Genomic DNA, 22,145 nt, shown 5'->3' with positions numbered 1-22,145 from the left:
TGCTCAGTTCTAGTGAAGTAGATGAACCTAGAGCTTATACAGAGTGAAGTAAGACACCTTCTATTTATGACAGCAGATCACAGGATCCAGGCCCGATCTGAAAAGAGGAGACTACATATGTAAGGTTGTGAATCCCCCTGCTGTGATTCATTGGGGTCATCAGAGTCGCTAGTCTACCACGGAGGATAACAGAGCTTTGTGTGTGATGGTCCAAGTAAGACAGTGGGAAAATGGTGGAGGTAGTCCCACAGAGGAAACAGGACTGAAAACAACCCTCAGGTGTCCTCAACAGTCATTCCCTTCAGTGATGGAAAGGATTCAGTGAAGCAAAGCTGACACCCTCTACGTCTATTGGCTATAGAGTTTGCGCATTATCTAGAGTTAGAGAGGATATATCAGATGCAGACAAATACTCTATAATTCCACTTATACACATCACCTAGAGTAGTCAAACTCATAGAGTCAGAAAATATATTGTTAGATGCCAGGGAACAGGGGGTCAAGAGGCGGGGAGAGGGAGCTAGCGTTTAAAGGGGACAGAGTTTCAGTTTAGGAAGGTGAAAACTTCAGGAGATGGGTGATGGTGAGAGTTGCCCAGCAAAGTGAACATACTTTTAAAATAGTATGCTTTATTTTATGTAACTTTTATCACAAAAAAAGATTGAAAAATTTCAATTGAAAGTTAAGGAATTTTGAACTTTTTTCCCATTTGAATTTCCTTAAACTATGAATGAAAATAATGCTTACATGTAGCAAACATTACTACAGAGAAATTAAATTGTGCATGATTCATGAATAAATGATAATGTGGCTAATCCAACGATGTTTATTTGTATAACCTTTTTAATGTGACAATTCCTTGGATATTGTAGTGAAATATTTTCACCCTACATCTATATTTTTATGGTGTGTGTTTACTTTCCACGGTACAGATCCCAAAATATCAGATTGCTAGAGCTGATTTATGGTAATTAGTTTTAAGTTGGAATATTTGAAATGCATTTAATTAACTTTAGCTGCTTAGCAAAGTACAATAAGGGTTTTTGTATTAGCAAAGCTTTCTTTATGACATATCAGCTATGCATATGTTTAAGGATATGATGGACTCAAATGACTCTTATTTGAATTTTATATTTAGCAAATAAACATGCACTATTGGGGATTAGGCAGTATTTAGGAAGTGTATGTATAAGGATTATTTAGGGTGAAATTGCCAAAGATCCTGGAATATTCAGCACACACTTGTTGATTGATTTCACTGCAGTAAATATGAAGCAATAACAACTATATAAATTATTCAGAGACTAGTCATTCACATTGGGATTCTTTAGCGATCACTTCAGAAAACATTTGGCAGGGTATTCTTTTTATAGTATTTTTTCCAAATCCGTGTACAAAAGAGATATAGATTCATACGAAATGGATTACTACTGATTCTTTGAAAATGAAATTAAACATTTTTAAACATTCAAGTGATGATTGCATGATCTTTCCTACTAAAGCACTCTTTGGTAATGTATTTATCTTAAATATTATTTTTGTCTTTCAGGAAGCCTTATATGGTGAATGTAAGAGATTTATTAAAACCTTGAATCACTTGAGAGTGTTTTAGTACTTTGCCTCAAAATCTGCACATAGGCAAAATTCCTGATATTATGAGTTGGGATTTTCAGTGTAAGAGGATTTAAAATCTCTGCTAAAGCAAGGGCTTGTTAGCTGTTTCTAAGCATCATATATCAGAGAGACCCAGCTACTTACGAACTGCTCAAACTAAAATGGGACAGGACAGGACACGCAGAATGAAAGAGACCAATTTAGACTAAGTGGAAGGTGTCAGGTTTTCTTAAGATGGCCCTTTGATTCTAGAAAGAGATTTTCTTCCAACTCCAGAAGCAGATAGCGCAGTCAGCATTCACGTAGGTATGGATTTCTTTGTATAGAGATAGGGATCACCTGTTAAAGATATCCATTCATTAAAGCAGTTTGAGACATGGTGTTGGAAAGTGTTTCAATGTATGCAGACATTTTTTAAGTTCTTACTTTATATTGGAGTGTATCTGATTAACAATATTGTGTAGTTTCAGGTAAACTGCAAAGGGACTCAACCATACATACACATAATATCCATTCACCCCCAAACTCCCCTCCCATCCAGGCTGCCATATAACATTGAGCGGAGTTCCTGTGCCATGCAGTAGGTCCTTGCTGGGTATTCATTTTAAATGTAATAGTGTGTACATGTCCATCCCAAACTCCTATGGGCGTTTGCAGATTTGACATTAGAGACCCCAGTTATCTACTCATAAGTCATGTGACTTTCAAACATTCCTGATAACTTTTTCTTTTGTAATAATCATTTTGTTGATTATAGTTCCCTAGTCTCTTGACTTTGTGCTAAAGACCCAATGAGTGAGTAAAGCCCCAAAATAATTCATACCCCACAAAGCATTACATTATCAAAACTTATATTACTATGACTACTACTACAAATAATAAAACATGATTGAGTAACTGGTGTGCAAACAATCCATTGAAAAATCCAAGTGGATTCAATATGTTTATTTTTTGAAAATATGTTAACTTAGAGAATATCTATGAGGTCAAACGTCATCAGCATTTCCCCCTTTATGTTTAAAGTACTAACTCTGACATTATTGATGGACACCAAATCTGGAAAGATGACCGCATAAATTTTTCCTGAATACTTAGAGATTTTGTTTTATTAACTGTAAGCCATAAAGGATGTGGCAGTTGGTAAGGAGGGAAAATTTGCCTCTTGGTATGATCTGTATCCCGTTGGAGGTCTGGCCGTGGTGTGGGGTGTATGGGACCATCCAGACATTATCGTTAATGGTTTGTTTCTCTGTGTCTCTCTTCCAGCTATTGGCAGGACCCTCATCCCTCGTTATTTTAGCACTGTGTTTGAAGGAGGGGTGACCGACCTGTACTACATCCTCAAACACTCGAAGGAATCCTACCACAACTCATCCATCACGGTGGACTGCGACCAGTGTGCGATGGTCACCCAGCACGGGAAGCCCATGTTTACCAAGGTACGGGGCGCGCTCGGTGACAAGGCTTGCTCTTCTCTGGGTGAACGGCAGGATACTAATGAGGGTTTCCTTCTGGAACTTTAAGCTGACCTCTCACATGCCAAATCCGAGCAGCCCTGTGAGGTCATCTTTTTGGTTTGTAACCTGGCAAGACTCTTTGGGGGGACCCTGTGCATTTGATACAGACCCCAGGAAAGTCAAATGGGATAAACCTTCAAGAAAGAGAAGAACATTTTGGCTGCCTATCAAATTTAGGCTACTAAATTACAATTTTAGTGTTTTTTTCTTTTTTTTTAATTCAGATATGTTTGACATTTAACAGGCTTCTCTGGTAAACACTCAACCTGTTAGGCGGGAGACACAAGTTTGTTCCCTGGGTTGGGAAGATCCCCTGGAGAAGGGAATGGCAACCCACTCCATTGTTCTTGCCTGGAGAACTCCAGGGACAGGGGTCTGGCGGGCTTCAGTCCATGGATTCACAGAGTGTCGGACACCACTAGCGGCTAACACTTATACCACTTATACTTTTTTTTTTCTTCTTCTTCTTCTCTAAGGGTATTAGTGTTACGTTTACAACATGTTGATTTGATACATGTGTATATTGTGAGGTGATTACAATAAATGTAGTTAACATCCATCACTGTGCTTAGTCACTCAGTCTTATCCAACTCTTTGCGACCCCATGGACTCTAGCCCCTCGAGATCCTCTGTCCGTGGGGTTTACCAGGCAAAAATAATGGAGTGGGTTGTATGCCCTCCTCCAGGGGATCTTCCTGACCCAGGGATCGAACCCAGGTCTCCCGCATTGCAGGCGGATTCTTTACTGTCTGAGCCACCGGGGAAGCCCCACATCCATCGCTACACGTTTAGAATTTCTTTCTTGTGACGAAGCCCTTTAACACATTATTGACTGGGGGATTTTTGTAGACACTAACGCCTGTGGTGTTAATATGTCTCTGGTCAGTAATGTGTTAAGGAATATTAGTGTGTTTCAAATATATAACACTCGAAAGATACTATGTTTTATTCACTATAGCCCATGATGATATACATTACATAGAATTTCGGTTTTGATACTCAGGGATATCCTACAACTAAAAGAACATTCTTCTATTATTGTGCATTCAGTGTTTGTGCTTTGTTATTGAAATTAAAGTTTTTAAAGCTAAATTCAAATATTAAGAAGCAGGGGGAAAATGAAGCAACCACAATTCAGCTAGTCATAATCTTTAAGGAACACAAAAGTATAAAAATATAAATGGAACACTATAGACAATCACTTTATATCATCTCCCAAGCAGAAAAATTACTAAGAATAAATATTTAGACAAAGAATCTGGCAAATGGAAGTTTATTTTAATGAACACTAGTTCATTGCATTTTGACTAAGACTCAGTGTGAAACTGATTTGTAACATCAACAAGACCAGTTCTCTCTTTTAGCTGAAAACACATGACAACCTTCTCTTTATAGTTAAGAGAAGTTGAATTACCAGGGTTAATTGCAGAAGCCTAAATTATAAAACTGAAGATGTGTCTGCTACTTACACACTATTTTGCTGAAAGAGTAGATATAAAACATTTATTATTTAAAGTATTCTTTGATCTTGGTGTAATTTCACCTTTCCGGTGCCCACAGGGGTGTTAAAAACCACAGGCAAAGGAAATGCTTATATAAATGCAAAAACGAATCATCCAATGCCATTAAGTTTATGGTATCTCGATGATCATCCATAGACATTTTAAATGTGGAACAGGAGGCGGGTTTTTCCCATTTTCCCTTTTTAACCACTGAGCAGAGAGAAAAGCTGTCAGTCTGGGATAAGGAAGATTCCCACCGCATGTGATGGAGCGTGCTGGTCTTGAAGAGAGTTTTGCTGTGTGGAAAGGAATGGTCACCTGGGTGATGGTTTACCCTGTCCATCACTCACTTATTTTTGAAGACACAAAACATTTACATCACCTTGTGGACACAGGAGCCGTTTCTAGCATTACAAAGCCTGAGCACTGCAAGGAGAGCCTTTTTCTCTCGCTTCAGTATCCTTTGTGTAGGCTTAGTGTTACTTTCCCTGGAAGAGGAAATGGCAACTCACTCCAGTATTCTTGCCTGGAGAATTCCATGGACAGAGGAGCCTGGCGGGCTACAGTCCGTGGGGTGGCAAAGAGTCGGACACAACTGAGCAACTAAGACACACACACACACACACACACACACACACGGTGTTACTTTTGGGCGTCCCACGTGGCACTAGTGGTAAAGAATCTGCCTGCCAGTGCAGGAGACATAGGAGACACAGGTTCGATCCCTGGGTCAGGAAGATCCCCTGGAGAAGGAAATGGCACACCATTCCAGTATTCTTGCCTGGAAGATCCAGTGGCCAGAGGAGCCTGGTGGGCTACAGCCCAATGGGCCACAAAGAGTCGGACACAGCTGAGCCACTGAACACACTAACATTAGTGTTACTTTTAGGTCATTCAAGAAAAACACACCAGTGTCTTATGCTTTCAGAGAAAAAAGAAATCTGTGATAATTAAACTTGGCTGTAATGAAGGAACTACTTCCAAAGCTTGTAGCCACTGAAAATAAAAATGCATATTGCAATGAGCCTTTCATATATTTCCTCCATTTCTTTCTCAGACCGAAACTGTCTCAGAAATGAACATAGTCAGTTGCTCTGAAGATATCGTGCTGTACATGCCAGATTGGTTTTAAATCAAAAAGAATCCCATTCTTCTTATGACTTGATAAGGTGTTTTGTGTTTTTTTCATTCAAATTAAGAAACCAAGGCTCTCTGTTGCTCCTCCTCCCGGCTGGAGTACTCCCACTCATATGGCAGCCCCTCCCACACAGGGACATTCTCCTGAACTCAGCTCTCTGGATTTCAAGCTTTAATTATTTAGATCACCCATCTGACTCTACTCTGTGGCAATACTTTTGCCAGCTCCGGTAATGAATATTTCTATACTGTGATGAAAAATATCACTTTCTGGGAAATGTAGCTTAGCTGTGTGGCCTTCGTCCAGATGCTAATTATGCACATTTATTTTTAGAAAATTCCAAAGCGTTTCATTTTCTCTCTCTCTCTCTCTCTTTTTTTTTTTTTTTTTTTTTTTTTTTGCTCCTTGGGTGATTATTATACTACACAAAGAATCTTTCCAATTTTTCTTTTGTTCTTATATTAATTAAAAATAACTCATCTTTGTGTAATAAAATAATATGGCAATTTAGTAGAAATCAGAAGGCTAATGACCTTTCAGTATCACAAAGAAAAATAGTTTGGTAGCTGATACTTTATTTTTTTTTTAAAGGGGAGCCTGCTATTAGTACATGGTATCACTTAGCACATTATGTGTAGGCATTATCACATTGTTCTAATTTAGACTATCAATAAACTCTAATTCTCCAAATAGCATTTAACTCTGCATTTCTGAGTTGCTTTTATGAAAATGTGGTCAACTGCTGAATCAAAAATCAGCCTCAGCCCTAATCAACAGTAATATTTAATGTTCCTCAGGACCACAAAACATGTTTTGCAATTTCCTGACCCTAGGAACACTATAGATGCTGTAATGAGAGTTTTTATACATATATTCTGAAGGCTTTCTTTTCTGTATTCAACTTTGGATCAAATTGGAAACAAAGCTTAGTAATCAGAAGAGCAATCCCTAAGGTTTTCAGAATTAAAGACCTCTGAATTGTATTTGAGGATGTGAATTCTAGCCGATACAGAAAGGACCCTCTCTGGGGTACATGTTGCATTATTTTGGGGATCACAAACTGGAACCATAATTACAGCCATTATTGGATACCATATCATTTCTATAAACATAGACTATGGTCTTTTCTTATCTCAATTATTTACTGTGAAATTATTTACTACTGTGGAGAAGTACCATGGAAATACCAACCAGTGTGGGCCTCGCTGGTAGCTCAGCTGGTAAAGAACCTGCCTGCAATGCAGGAAACCCCAGTTCAATTCCTGGGTTGGGAAGATCCGCTGGAGAAAGGATAGGCTACCCTCTCCAGTATTCTTGGCCTCCCCTGGTGGCTCAGATGGCAAAGAATCTACCCGCAATGCAGGAGACCTGGGTTCAATCCCTGGGTTAGGAGGATCCCCTGAAGAAGGGAATGGATACCCACTCCAGTATTCTGGCCTGCACAATTCCATCAACAGAGGAGCCTGGCAGGCTACAGTCCATGGGGTCGCAAAGAGTCAGACATGAGTAACTCATTTTTTTTCCAGTATGAGTCCTCACTGATGTCTCTGACAGTCAGTTCATCATTATTATTATGTTATACTCTTGTGTGTAAGCTCAGTCGCTCAGTCGTGTCTGACTCTGCTACCCCATGGAATGTAGCTCGCCAGGCTCCTGTGTCCGTGGGATTTTTCCAGGCAGCAATACTGGAGTGGGTTGTCATTTCCTACTCCAGGGATTCTTCCTGACCCAGGGGTTGAATCCCCATCGCCTGCCTTGCAGGCGGATTCTTTACCATCTGAGCCACCAGGGCACCCCATGTTATACTCTTATCCTAACCAAATTATTATAATATCAATGATCACATTGCTCGAATAAATGTGTATGTGTGTATTTAATGTCATCCTCCAAGATTTATACATTTATCTCTCACGCATGTGTGCTAAGTTGCTTCAGTCATATTCGACTCTTTGCGACACTATGGACTGCAGCCCACCAGGCTCTTCTGTCCAAGGGATTTTTCCAGGCAAGAATACTAGAGTGGGTTGCCATGCCCTACTCCAGGGGATCTTTCCAACCCAGGGATTGAACCTTTGCCTCTTAAAGCTACCTGCATTGGCAGGCAAGTTCTTTATCATTAGCACTGCCTGGAAAGCCCCTTACGCTCTCATCCTGACTCTAATGGAATTACTATAACATCAATGAGTATATCACTCTAGTAAATGTATATATATGTATTTACATATGGGCTTCCTTGGTGGCTAAGTAGGTAAAGAATCTTCCTGCAATGCAGGAGACCTGGGTTCAATCCCTGAGTCAGGAAGATCCCCTGGAGAAGTAAACAGCAACCCACTCCAGTATTCTTGCCTGGGAAATTCCATGGACAGTGCAGCCTGAGGGGCAAAGGTGTCCATGGGATCACGAAGTGTTGGACACAACTGAACGACTACATCACTATGGATTTACATGAGCAGCATTTCTAAGTAAGATACACTGATCCTGATGCAACTGTTAATCTAAAAATCTTAGTCCATGCATACTGTTCTCAGCATAAAGACCAAGAAAATTAAATGAACACTCCACTCCCATCTAACAAGCATATTATATTTCATAAAAGCTGCATGAGAATCATTTTGTTATACATTGACATGGTCAGCATTGCCTTACAATTAGGCAAAGAAAGAAAAGGGTTAAAAAGCTACGGGTTAGTTTGAGAAATGTTCTTTTTTAGTTCTCTTATTCCTGGCCTAGTCTCAAGCCAACACGTGATGCACTGAATGCCTGCCAGCCTCTTTCTTGTTGATCCTCCGGAGACCATCTGTGCTGGGGGCATTGATTAGAGTGTGTCTGCTGGGATTACATCTTTTCTGTTGCCATGCCAACTAATCAGCTGATTTTGGTTACCACAGAAACAAAATGTCAGAGCTCACAGTAACATGAATTCAGCACAACAGAAAATGTTTTCTTAATTGGGGACCCTTTTGAATTTGGATTCCAAGTGAAAGGCAGATTTTTTTTTAAAAAAAGGCCAACTTTAGATAAAAGCTACATTAATTGTATTGATTATGAGGAATGTGCAGAGTTTTCTGAAAAGAGGAAACATTAATTCCTCTTTGTAAGCTATGCTCATTTTTTTATTACTCCAAACAAGGAATATATATATGTATATTTTTTTTAAGCACCTCTACTTCATTTTCTGATTGTTGCATGTAAAATAAAATAAATCACAAAACCTTCAGTTTCCTTTGACCTCCATGAGAGGGGCAAGGGGTGGAGAGGGTGCGCAGGGCTTGGGAGGAGACTATGGGAAGAATTGCCTGGGGAAGGTCAGCATTGACCAAATTGTCTCCCATCCTTTCATTCAAGGAAGTCACCAGGGCTGACTCCTTAGATGCTAAAGAATCAGCCTGCAATGCCAGAAACCTGGGTTCAGTCCCTGGGTCGGGAAGATCCCCTGGAAGAAGGAAATGGCAACCCACTCCAGTATTCTTGCTTGGAGAATCCCATGGACAGAGGAGCCTGGCAGGCTACAGTCCATGGGGTCACAAAGAGTTGGACACGACTGAGTGACTTTCACGCCACTTCAGTCATCTAGTTTCCCTTAAAGAAAACACTTAGATTCAATTCTCAGGATTCCTCTCTTGCACATTCTTTGTCCGGGATAAACCTGAGTACTTGGTTTTAGCTGAGAAAGGAGTCCAAGGTTGTTGCGATGTTTCTTTTCATAGACCCTTAGCAGTTTGATGGCAAGAAGAGTCCTCAGCAGGTTTGCTACATCACAGTAAACAAAGAATACAGTTGAATGTGGCCTTAGAGATTCTCCAACTGAGTAATTCACCACAAGAACTCCATCCAGGCCTTCCCTTTATTAAATCCTCTTCCTGTAGAAGTAAACCAGAACCTCTCTCTGCCTTGGGTTTGTGTCTCATAAATACAAAACAAATAGATTAGATAATAAAAAAAGCATGACATTTAACTAGGCTAATATTTGCTTAAACAGCCAATAACCCCCTTTCTTTAAAAGAAAAGGATTATGGCATCCAAATATCCCTGTCCTGCCTTGCCAAGACATTTCTCTGCCCTTGTCTGGCGATAGTCACCTCCCTTCTGAGAAAGCCTCCCCTGCAGGTGGCTTCTGTCTGTTAACACTCAGGGAAGAATTGCGTGGCTTAATCTCCATGCAACTCTTTGGAAAACCTTGGTAAATAAATTCTGATGCTGATGGGCAAGGCTGTGGAGGAGTGGTGTGGAGACGCTGAAGTCCTCCCCCATTTCACTGCGTTCAACTCTCATGGTGAAGATGCCAGAGGTGAGGCTCTGAAGACCACTTATCCGAGGAGTTTGGGGGCAAGGAGCCCAAATGCTTGGAATTACCCACAGCTTGTGCTAATCGGATCTGAGTCAGAGGCCTTCACCCAGATTATCAATAATTATCTGACAGTGCTTCTGAGACCTTTGATGAAATGAAAATGGCAGCTGTTACTAGCATCTTTCTTTTTTTTAAGCATCTTCCTTAAGTGGTGCTCTATCAACAGGTTAATAATTCTCAGGCACTTAGTGTTTTGCTTGTTTAAAGAAAATAGTTCTTAAAAAAAAAAATAGTTCTTTAAATTAGAGAGACTAGAAAGCACCTCACCCAGTGCCCAGGACATAGTTGGAATTCAATAAGTGATGGGTTTTGGTATAAAATTCCCAAAGAAGGAAGTGATTATTCAGTTCAGTTCAGTAGCTCAGCCGTGTCAGACTCTTTGAGACCCCATAGACTGCAGCACGCCAGGCCTCCCTGTCCATCACCAACTCCTGGGGTTTACCCAAACTCATGTCCACTGAGTCGTTGATGCCATCCAACCATCTCATCCTCTGTCGTCCCCTTCTCCTCCTGCCCTCAATCCTCCCAGCATCAGGGTCTTTTCAAATGAGTCCCTTGGACTGCAAGGAGATCCAACCAGTCCATCCTAAAGGAAATCAGTCCTGAATATTCATTGGAAGGACTGATGCTGAAGCTGAAACTCCAATACTTTGGCCACCTGATGCAAAGAGCTGACTCATTAGAAAAGACATTTGAAGTGATTCTCAAGATTTCATAAAAGGTTGATGTAGTGTGCTATGTTACTTCAGTCGTGTCCAACTCTTTGTGACCTCATGGACTGTAGCCCGCCAGGCTCCTCTGTCCATGGGATTCTCCAGGCAAGAACACTGGAGTGGGTTGCTGTGCCCTGATCCAGGGGATCTTCCTGACTCAGGGGTTGAACCCCTGTCTCTTATGTCTCCTTTACCACTACCGCCACCTTGGGAAGCCTAAAAGAATGATTTATATTGCTAATTATCTTCATGGACTATTGTTTAGACTATTTCTAAAATGACTATATTCCCTATTCAGTTGACTGTTATTTTTTCTTTAAGTGTAAATGCAATGATTTCCAAAGTTTTGTACTTTTTTTAGTCTAAGAAATCTTTCTCCAGAAAGGCTTGATCAGAGGTCCACTACTTAAAACAGATAAAACTGAAGCTATTCTGGTTGAATCAAGAAAGTGAGTGGGAATCTCAGTGTTAGGTGGAGGCTTAGGTCTTCCCAGAAGAGCCCCTGATAACAGCTCATAACCCCCTGAGTCTCAGATAGGACATTACAACAATCCCTGGTCTAAGGCTCTGTGTTCTTTGCTTGCATGTCTTTCATCTTTAAACTATCATTTACTGCCAAGTACAATACCAGGCGGGTTTCCATGGTGTCTCAGCCGTGAAGAATCCACCTGCCAATGCGGGAGACATGGGTTCAATCCCTGGGTCAAGATCACCTGGAGAAGGAAATGGCAACCCACTCCAGGATTCTTGCCTGGAGAATCCCGTGGACAGAGGAGCCTGGCGGGCTACAGTCCATGGGGTCACAAAGAGTTGGACATGACTTAGCGACTAACCAACAACAACAATACTAGGCAATCTATATACTAAATTTCACATAATATACTTTCCCAACATCCCTGTCTAAGAGTATTCTTATCCTTATCCTGCAGATGAGGAAATTGAAACTTATGGAATCCGTCTGATTTTACAAAAGTTGCAAAATAAGTGGAAAAGAGAGTCAAGATTTGAATCTAGGACTTTCTGGTGCAAAGCCTCCTATTTTGTACTGTTTCTCTAGGCAAACGTGGGCTGAATAATGAGCTGCAATTATTTAAACTGGACCAATATACTGTCACTGCTTCCCATCTTAGAGCTGAGATAGAATGAGTGGCATAAGACTCCCCCACATTTTCTTTCATTTCAAAGTCATTAACAGTGAAAAAAGGCTTCCCCCAATGGCTTCGTGGGTAGTAAAAAATCTGCCTGCAATGCAGGAGACCGACGAGATTCGGGTTCAGTCCCTGGGTCGGAAAGATCCCCTGCAGAAGGAAATGGCAACCCACTCCAGTATTCTTGCCTGAAAACTCCCATGGACAGAGAAGCCTGGCAGGCTACAGTCCAATGGGCTGCACAAGAGTCAGACATGACTGAACAACTAAGCACAGAGCACAACAGTGAGAAGAAATGTGAATAAAATAGGAACTAGGGAATCTCCTGACAGTCCAGTGGTTAGGACTTGGCCATTTCATGGCCACGAGCCCGGGTTCAATCCCTGGTCAGGGAACTAAGATCCCGTAAGCTGTCAAAAAAAGAAAAATGAACTGCATGCCAAAAATCATCTGACTTTCAAAAGCGGATAAAAATGCCACCCTGTCACTGATCACTCTATAAGACTCACTATATTTCATTAATAATATACATTTATCTTAGATTAATTTGGCTTCCCAAAGCCTGGCCCTTTGTACAAGCAGAATTCGTCATGGCTAATAGAATGTGATTCAAGGAATTCACCCTAAAATGCCTTTCTTTCCAAACATCCATAACTGATAACCCACAGCCTTGGATTAAGCACCACCCTCTGACATTTCTCTTTGGAAACGAAAACTTCCTCTGCTTCAGTTCAGCTCAGTTTAGTCACTCAGTCGTGTCCGACTCTTTGCGACCCCGTGGACTGCAGCACGCCAGGCTTCCCTGTCCATCACCAACACCCGGAGCTTGCTCAAACTCATGTCCATCAAGTCAGTGATGCCATCCAACCATCTCATCCTCTGTCGCCCCCTTCTCCTCCTGCCTGGGTGACCTTGAAGTAACTCACACTTACACAGGAATACGTTTATTAGGTACTTTCTCCCAGAGTAGGATAACCGAGATTAGAACAAAGCTCAAACTCTTTTTCTAGAAGTATGATGAAAGTGGAGGAGAAAGAAGGTGAAAGCATGCTGATGTTATGGGGGACACTCTGTATACCAGGAGTGTTTGACATGGCATCGCTTATAAGATGGGCTTTGTCTGCATATTTACAAATGAAGAAATAGGGGCTCCTGGAGTTTCAGCCAAAACTAGTTGAGTTACCAGTAGCTCATGCCTGGTGAGCTGCTGTGCTGACCTTTGACCCCATTAATTTCAGAGCTGATACCTGTCTCCTTGGATACATCATCTGTGCCACATTTTTGCCAGGATCAAGCACCTCCCAAGAGGAGTCAGGGAGACTGTGTTGAGTGGCTGACGTGTGAATTACAGAAACGTCGTGATCCCCAAGTGCATAACCACTGAGCCCCCTGTTTATCCTTCCAGGTGTGTACAGAAGGCAGACTGATTTTGGAGTTCACCTTTGACGACCTCATGAGAATAAAAACGTGGCACTTTACCATTAGACAATACAGAGAGTTAGTCCCAAGAAGCATTCTAGCCATGCACGTAAGTACCTTAATTTCTATTTCACTTTCTTCCCTTTCATCCCCTCACCTTACCCAGAAAAGAGAAGCCATGTTTTCTCACTGTGAAACAGCTCCCAGAAACTTCACACTTTAGGTAATTAACTCTAAATTTTGAGTTTTCCCCTCAACCATTTTCACCAACAGGCCCCTTTTGCCCTCCTTTGTTTCTGAGTTTGGTGCGTTGTAAGACTATTTTCTTTCCTACTTTATTATTTTATACTCCAAATGAAGGTTACCTCAATAAACAGTGTGTACTTTTCTTAAATTCCATGCATTTGATATCAAGTGCCACTCTGCCTGGGCTAATAAACCTGTTACACATAAATGAGAAGAGAAATAAAACAAGGAGTAGGAAAAACAGTTTCCAGTTTTTATTGGAACCATCTGACAAGATGTGGGGTTCACATACCTCAGATTTGTGTCTACACACTTCCTAACCCCAGCATTGGAAACCCGAGGAAGACCTGGGTTCCTCTTGGTTGCATTTGGCTGTAAATCATATCAAATTGGTTGGACATCAAGAAGGTGCAAGGGTGTATTCGATGCCAATCTAGAGAGATGTTTTGGTGGTAAGACTTGACAGAAACTCATCAGGTCAGTCCCATAAGAAGGCGTCACCAGGCATTAACTTAATAAATCTTTCTTCCAGAATGCACGATGCAGCAGTTTCTGGGAAAATGCTTTGGAGCAAAATCAGATTTGAGCCCGATTTTTAAGACCCTGTGTGGTGAAAAGAGAATACAATTAACAGCTGTAATTGTAACCTACTCCAGTACTGAACGACAAGCCACTCCAGTATTCTTGCCTAGAGAATCTCAAGGACAGAGGAGCCTGGTGGGCTACAGTCCACAGAGTCACAAAGAGTCAGACACAACTGAAGTGACTTAGCTTGCATGCACGCATGTCTACCGCGGACCCTCTTTTCAGAAATTGACATGAAAAATGGCAAGCTATTTTCACCTACATTAGTTTTGTTTTTTTTTTTTTAAATTTATATACACAAAGCCAATTGGTTGCATTACTCTGAGGGAAATTAAGTACAGAAAAAGAATAAATTAAGATGTTGGTATAACCTAGATGGTCTCATGAATGCAGACCTGGAGGCAAGGAGATGTTTACTTAAAACTTCCTCTCTTTAGCAATAGTTTATATCTATCAAGAAAGAAGGAAAAATAAACAGAAAGAAAGAGCAATGACTAAGAGACTCACCTTACAATGGAATCCAGAAAGAATTTGTCTTCTTTTCTCACCAAACAGAACATTGGGGGTGGCCCGTGAAACATGACATCTTGGTATTTTTAATGTGGCTGATATTTATGAAAATAGAATGCATACCTTTACAATCCTTCAGGATGAAAGTTGTTGAGGACATCTATTTTTAGCCTCAGCTTAACAGGGAGGAGAGTTAGACATTTTTAATATATACGTATTAATATATTTCATAGCAGTTGCAAAATTTTCAAATATAGGACTCAACTCCAAGCTGCTACAAACACTGTCACAAGATTTCCTTGGTGGTCCAGTGGTTAAGAATCCACGTTTCCATTGCAGGAGTCTCAGGTTCGATCCCTGGTCTGGGAACAAAGATCCCCCATGCCTCATGATGTGGTCAAAAACAAAATAAAAATAAATAAAAATGTGCCCCCCATAAATAACATCAGTAGATAATTAATAGAGATTAGAATAAAAAATTTGAAGATCTTTTTAAAAAAACTATTATAACATACAAGAAAGGCCAGTCCTAAAACATGTGTATGTGTGTGCTAAGTCATTTCAGTTCTGTCTGACTCTTCACAACCCCGTGGATTGTAGCCTGGCCAGGCTCTTCTGTCCATGGTATTTCCCAGGCAAGAATACTGGAGTGGGTTGCCATTTCCTCCCCATCCAGGGATCAGACCCAAGTCTTTTACATCTTCTGCATTAGCATTGGCAGGCAGGTTCTTTACCGCTAGCGCCACCTGGGAAGCCCTAAAGCATGGTTTTGCCAAACCCAGACCCCACCTCCCCTCAGGGTTGAGGGGGTGCCAGGGACCTGGAGGTGTCCTGACCGGGCTTAATAACCCTCCTCTGGAAGACACGGGGCCTCTCATGGAGGAAGTAAAGTCCTTTCTCCCATCGGACTAAGTTCAATTCTCCCTGGCAGTGAGTCTTGCACCACTGACCCAAAGGTGACCTTGAGCGTTATACGCAAGTATCTTCAAAATGTAAAATAAATTACCTCCAGCAACCTACTCTCTGAGAAAAACTGACAAGGTGCATGTCTTAGCAGCAGTAGCACAATCAGGACTTCCTTGATGCCATCTTGCGGGGATAAAATATTTGATTTTTTTTTTCCTATTTAGGCACAAGATCCTCAGGTCTTGGATCAACTGTCCAAAAACATCACCAGGATGGGGCTGACAAATTTCACCCTCAACTACCTCAGGGTAAGACCAATGGGCTGAGGATATTTCCCGCTGAGTTTGAAAAGTGTTTTAGAGATTTAAGCATATCTTGAACCAAGGATGCTGGGAGGGATCGGGGGGCAGGAGGAGAAGGGGACGACAGAGGATGAGATGGTGGATGGCATCACCGACTCGATGGACATGAGTTTGAGTAAACTCCGGGAGTTGGTGATGGACAGGGAGGCCTGGCGTGCTGCGATTCATGGGGTCACAAAGAGTCAGACACGACTGAGCGACTGAACTGAACTGAACTGAAGTAAGGAATTAAAATGAGGTAATACAGCACAATACATATGTCTTTTTAAAATGTATCTTATTCAAGTATAGTTAATTTACAATGTTGTGTTAATTTCTACTGTAAAGCAAAGTGATTCAGTTATACATCTATAGACATTCTCTTTCGTATTCTTTCCCATTATAGTTATCACAGGATATTGATATAGTTCCCTGTGCTATACAGTTGGAATTTGTCATTTATCCATTCCGTGTATGGTAGTTTGCATCTGCTAATCCGAAACTCCCAGTTCATCTCTCCCGTTGCCTCCGCCTTGGCAATCCCGAGTCTGTTCTCTATAGCTGTCAGTCTGTTTTGTAAATAAATTCATTTGTGTCTTATTTTAGATTCCACATGTATGTGCTATCACTTCTACTCTAAGAAGTATTTGTCTTTCTTCCTCTAACATACTTCACTTAGTATGATAATCTCTAGATCCATCCATGTTGCTGCGAATGACGTTATTTCATTCTTTTCTATGGCTGAGCAATATTCCACATATATATGTACCACATCTTACGTATCCACTCATCTACTGATAGACCTTTAGGTTGTACCCAAGCCTTGGCAGTTGTGAATAGCCGCACAATGTATATGTCTTAAACCACTCTGTGTGTGTGTGTGTGTTTGTGTGTGTGTGATCAATGGATGATTGGATTTAATTAACAAAAAGCATTGAACCTAGACTTTGTCAGGGTTGAGCATCTTCTCTCTGTATGACTCCCAGAAAGAATTTTTCAAAGGCTGGCAATGTCTCTCTCATCAAATGCTTTGGCACTGTTTCCCTTCTGATGGTCTCAAGTTGCCAGTGTCCCATTGCTGAGTTCATAGTCTCTGTGTCTGCGTCCAGACACTGGTCACTCCTGAGGAGGCTCAGCGTGCCTTCCAGAGAGGGTCCCCTGAAGAAACTCACCTCAGTGCTGGAACACAGACATTTATTTCTAAGGCTTGTTGGTGACTCTGTGTGTGACATGCAATAGATTTTCTGGTTTAGATATAAAGTGAATTTTTATTAAAAAAAAATTAAATGTTTGGCAAAACTCTCTACCCCCATAATTCAGCCTCCCTAGTTGGTCTAACAGGGTAACAAACATCATACTGTTTCTTTTTCAAATGTTCTATACTCATTTTATAAATCAGTGTTTTCACGTTTTTAAATTCACTTTTTGATCAGAGTATAATTGCTTTACAATGTTGTGTTGGTTTCTGCTATACAACAAAGTGAATCAGCTGTGTGTGTCTATCCCCTCCTTCTTGAGCTCCCTCCCTCCCACCCCGAACCCTCTAGGTCATCACTGAGCACTGCAGTGCTGTACCGTAGATGGCCACTAACTGTCTGTTTTACACGGGGTGGTGTATGTGTGATCCCCTGGAGGAGAGCACGGCAACCCACTCCAGTGTTCTTGCCTGGAGAATCCCATGGACAGAGGAGCCCGGCAGGTTGCAGTCCATAGGGTTGCAGAGTTGGACACATCTGAAGCGACTTTGCACACACACACATGCATGGTGTATATATGTCAATGCTGGTTTTCAGTGTGGAGTGGCAGTCACCACGTTGTAAGTAGAGGATATGGTTTCCTTCATAAAGCGAGCATTGCCTTCCAGAACCAACACGAAGGCAGTGGCCATGGTCCACATCCCTTTGCCTCTGAGTCGCTGGCTTCCACATTGCCTTGCTTCTCTGGGGCCCACCCCATCAGACTGTGTATGCCATTGTTTCTTTTCCTTTTTATCTACCTGAAAACTTATGTTTACTATTAGATGAAAGCATTGGAATGTGTTCATTTATTTGGCAGTTGATTCTGAGAGGTGGAAAGAATCAGATTCATAGTAAATTCACATTTAAGCTTTTAAAAATGCAATTAAACAGGAAGGAAAACAGCAGTGCTGTAGAATCTATTCAACCCAAAAATAGTATAATGGTTGACATTATCAAATTCAGTGGTTACAAAATATACTATTGTTTCTTTATCCTTAAGGGCAGGTTTGCGAATCTTATTTTGAATTCGCAGTCCTCTAAGTTCAATCACGTTTGCATACTTTGACATGTTGAAATGCTTTGGCAGGACCTTCTCTTCTGTAAATGAAGAATGATTTTCACAGATGTTTCCAAATCGTGCCCTCATTGCAATGTGACGGGCGCTGAACTAGATCTGAAGATTCAAAGATGAAAGTCATGGCACCTGTTATGAAGAAACCCTCCCCGATGAGGGTTTATAAAGAGAGGTCTATAAAGAGAGATCATTGTGTATGAAAAGGATGAATATCATGATACAAGTTTCCAGACTGAGTTATGGGAGTATAAGATAGACATCTCAGGTGAATCAACCAGAGAAGGTTTCATGGAGGAGGTGATGCCTGAGTAGAATGTGAAAGAATGAATAAAGAAAAGCCAGAGGAAGGAGGAGGAAGGCCTTTTCCATCAGAGGGAGCGGAAGGAGCACAGGTCAGGGAATGGAATGCCGAGCAGTTTGGTGATGCTGAGATGCGAAGGGCGAGGCCAAGGAGAAGAGGGAGAGAGAATTTGTTGGGAGCCAGATCTTGGAGCAATTGGCTGGCTGGGCTACCAGGGCCAGGAATGCACAAAAGGATTAAACATGAGGATAGCAGGGTCTCCGTCCTGAGTAAAGGAAGAAGAGTCTTCTTCCATTTGGTTTAGATGCCCCAGAACCAAATCCAGTTGTTGTGGCAAGACCCAGAATCAGCCTCACTCCCCGCCACCTCATGCCAACACGCCTGCCGCCTTGGATGCCATGAGCCAGGTCGCTCTCCACTAAACGGTTCAGAGGGAAACCAGGGTCTGCACAGGAGGCTGGATCCAAAGACAGCGCTCTCAGCAGGAGAGATGAGGCTGTGTTTTCCCCAACCTCCAGGCTCTGCATTCAGCACTGTCTCCTGTAAGGCCTGCTGGCACAGCGGGGGTAGGACATGGGGGTCTTCAGTGCTGTTCCAGCCACAGGAATTCAGAAGGCGGCCCCACACCGCCCAGCGCTGCGTCTTGTCAGGGGCCGGGAGAGATTTTGTTTGAACCATCTAATGATGCCTCTCCTTAGGCAGATAGAGAAGTCCCACACTACGTGTCCTCAGCTGACACCTCCGAGGAATCTGGGACTTTGGCGTCCATCCTAGATTCGGCCGCTCGATCTCTGCTGAGCTCTTGAACAGGCTATTAAATATTTCAGCTGCATTTAACACAAAGCGATAAATGCTGCATTTCCCTCCTCCCTACGTGCCCCACCCGCCCAGCTCCTCTGTCGTCATCATTAAAATGGTCACCTTCACCATGGGATCAGCAAGGTTCACTGGTCCCCACGTCTGCAGTTGTTTGCTTCCAGCGTGCAAAGAGTAAGGACATCAAACCAGCAGAGAGGGAATGGCACCAAGCCCTCTGCTGATAATGACACAGGGAACCATGTACGGTTGGGGCAACAGAGAGTCACATTTCCAAGGCTACCACCTAACGTGAAGTACTGCAGGCTACCCTGATGTAGCTGGACTCCACAATGGTCCATGTGCAACAGTGCCTTTCCCATAAGAGAGCTGGCCCAAAGGGTGTTAATAAAATCAGTCACCCAGCTTTATGCCCTCAAATGACAGAATCAGAACTTGAACTCTAGAACCTATGTGCTCCATGGCAAACACTGCCTTTCTGGTAAGAATGTAGAATGATGATTTTTAAATTATTTTTGTAATGGCATATAGTTGATTTACAATTTGTGTTAGTTTCAAGTGTATAGCTAAGTGATTCATAAGTATATATATAGTATATGCATATATATATTCTTTTTCAGATTCTTTTCCATTCTAGGTTATTGCAAGATATTGACTATAGTTCCGTGTGCTATGCAATGGGTTCTTGTTGTTTACCTATTTTATATACTGTAGTGTGGGTCTGTTCATCTCAAACCTACCCCCTTCCTCTTTTGGTAATTGTAAGTTTGTGTTCTGTGTCTGTGAACCTATTTCTGTTTTGTATATAAGTTCATTTGCATCATTTTTTTTTTTTAGATTCCACAGATAAGTGACAGTCTCTGATACTTAGTTTGTCTGTCTGACCTCCTTCACGTGGTATGACACTCTCCAGGTCCATCCACGTTGCTGCAAACAGCACTGTCTCATAGAATGAGGATATTGATGGGAATTGGATCGAGTCTTTCCTGCCTTAACGGAGGAGTCAGTGTTTCTCACTGGATCCTTAATCTCCTTCACCAAAAGTTACGTCAGCTCCCTGTAGGGTTTAATGTGAGGATTTATTGTTGTTGTTTAGTTGCTAAGTCATGTCCAGCTCTTTCCGACCTCATGGACTGTAGCCCACCAGGTTCTTCTGTCCATGGGACTTCCCAGGCAAGAATATGGGAGTGGGTTGCCATTTCTTCCTCCGGGGGATCTTCCCAACTCAGGGATCGAACCCGTGTCTCTGGCCTCTCCTGCACTGCGGGTGAATTCTTCACCACTGAGCTGCCTGGGAAGCCCCAGGTTAGGATTAAGAGAGAGAACCCACACAAAGGGTTTAGCCCAAGGTCTGGACCAGAAAGTGCCCAGTTAGTGTTTGCTGTCATAGTTTATTGGGCACCTGTTACATGTCCATCTTTGTTCCCCAGCCTGGAACTCCTTGGAGCAACATGGTGTCTGGCTTTCTTCTCTCACTCCGAGTCCTCTGAACACTACTTGGCTTCCCAGGCTCATGCATCCCAGTTCAGTGGCCATTTGCCTTTCTTGCCTCCACTCACCCAACCCCTTGTTCACCTACTGATTGGTTCAGGGCACGCTCTGAGCCGACTATCTTCCTGGCAGCGTGCCAGGTGACGGCCCTCCATCCATCATGGAGCTGTGGCCTCCTTCCTAGGGTGGTGGTCACGGGCTGGTGGGCAAAGCTGGCAGGGAGAGGTGTGCTGGTTTAGAGAGGTGTGCAAGGCCCGTGAGAAGAGCCCAGGGAGGGACTCATGCATCTCGGGGGGAAGGTAGTCAGCATAGAAGCCAACCTCCCATCCACAATCCCTCTGGGCAGCTGAGGACCACTTGGCAGGTCATGGCTGAGCAGAATCTCAAACTCAGAGCCCAAAACCAGTGTACATGGGCTTCCATGACAAGACCTATCCTGGTCAGTAGTCACTAAGAATGAAAAACAAAGCTTATTTCTTCATTTTAGAACCAATATATAACATTTTCTTATCACCTAATATCTGCAAAACAGTTGAGCAGTAAGAAAATACATTTATTGGGATTTCCTTGGTAGTCCAGAGTGGTTATGACTTCACACTTCAATGCAAACCATACAGGCTCAATCCCTGGTCAGGGAACCAGATTCCACAAGCTGAGCAGCCAAAAAAAAAGAAAAAGAAAGAAAGAAAATAATTTTATTTATAAAAACTACTTTAAAAGTTCTCCCATCCTTCTGAGGAAATGGGTTTTTGGATCCAGCCTCAGAAGGTCACCTGAAGACTTGTTTCAACAGACTTAGCCAGGAATTTCACTAGCCACGCCCAGCATCGGAAGAAGAAGTCGGACATTTTATCTGGGCAAATACTAATCCAGGGCCTTCTAAATCAGAGGAAGAATTTTAAACATCAATGCACCCTGCTTTGGAAAGGAGGGATAGAGATTTTTAAATACCTCAGACATCTGAAATTTCAATAAGCTTTGTCTTTCAGGAACCAAAATAAGCAATACAGGAGGTAAGCAGTTATCATCACCCAGCTTTGCCTGAAATTCCCAATCGCTCTCAGGGCGGCCTGTGGGAGAGGTTACAAGGAGGCGGCTCCCCCAGTTAGAGGAAGGAGCTGGCGAAGCACACGGCCCAGCTCGGGAGATGTGAACACAGATGATGTTGCTGGAGCAGCTGGCAGCGTGCTGCTGGGGACTCTGTTGACCTGATGCTTTTGAAGTGGCCACAGACCAC

At 42.3% G+C, this 22,145-nt stretch overlaps 1 protein-coding gene across 9 annotated transcripts in view; it reads left to right on the top strand.

The window, feature by feature from the left end:
* Nucleotides 1–22,145, top strand: part of LDB2 (LIM domain binding 2) — a 439,535-nt gene that overhangs the window by 355,656 nt on the left and 61,734 nt on the right. For all 9 annotated transcript variants that reach the window (XM_043447878.1, XM_043447876.1, XM_043447883.1 and 6 more), the window contains exons 3-5: nucleotides 2,881–3,053; nucleotides 13,386–13,508; nucleotides 15,871–15,954. In XM_043447878.1, the coding sequence (XP_043303813.1) occupies nucleotides 2,881–3,053; nucleotides 13,386–13,508; nucleotides 15,871–15,954 (380 nt within the window). The remainder of the gene's footprint in view (nucleotides 1–2,880; nucleotides 3,054–13,385; nucleotides 13,509–15,870; nucleotides 15,955–22,145) is intronic.

Source organism: Cervus canadensis, chromosome 26 (assembly GCF_019320065.1).
Source record: "Cervus canadensis isolate Bull #8, Minnesota chromosome 26, ASM1932006v1, whole genome shotgun sequence".
NCBI lineage: Eukaryota > Metazoa > Chordata > Mammalia > Artiodactyla > Cervidae > Cervus > Cervus canadensis.
Note: the sequence above shows the minus strand (reverse complement) of the source record. Positions and strands in the feature narration are given on the sequence as shown.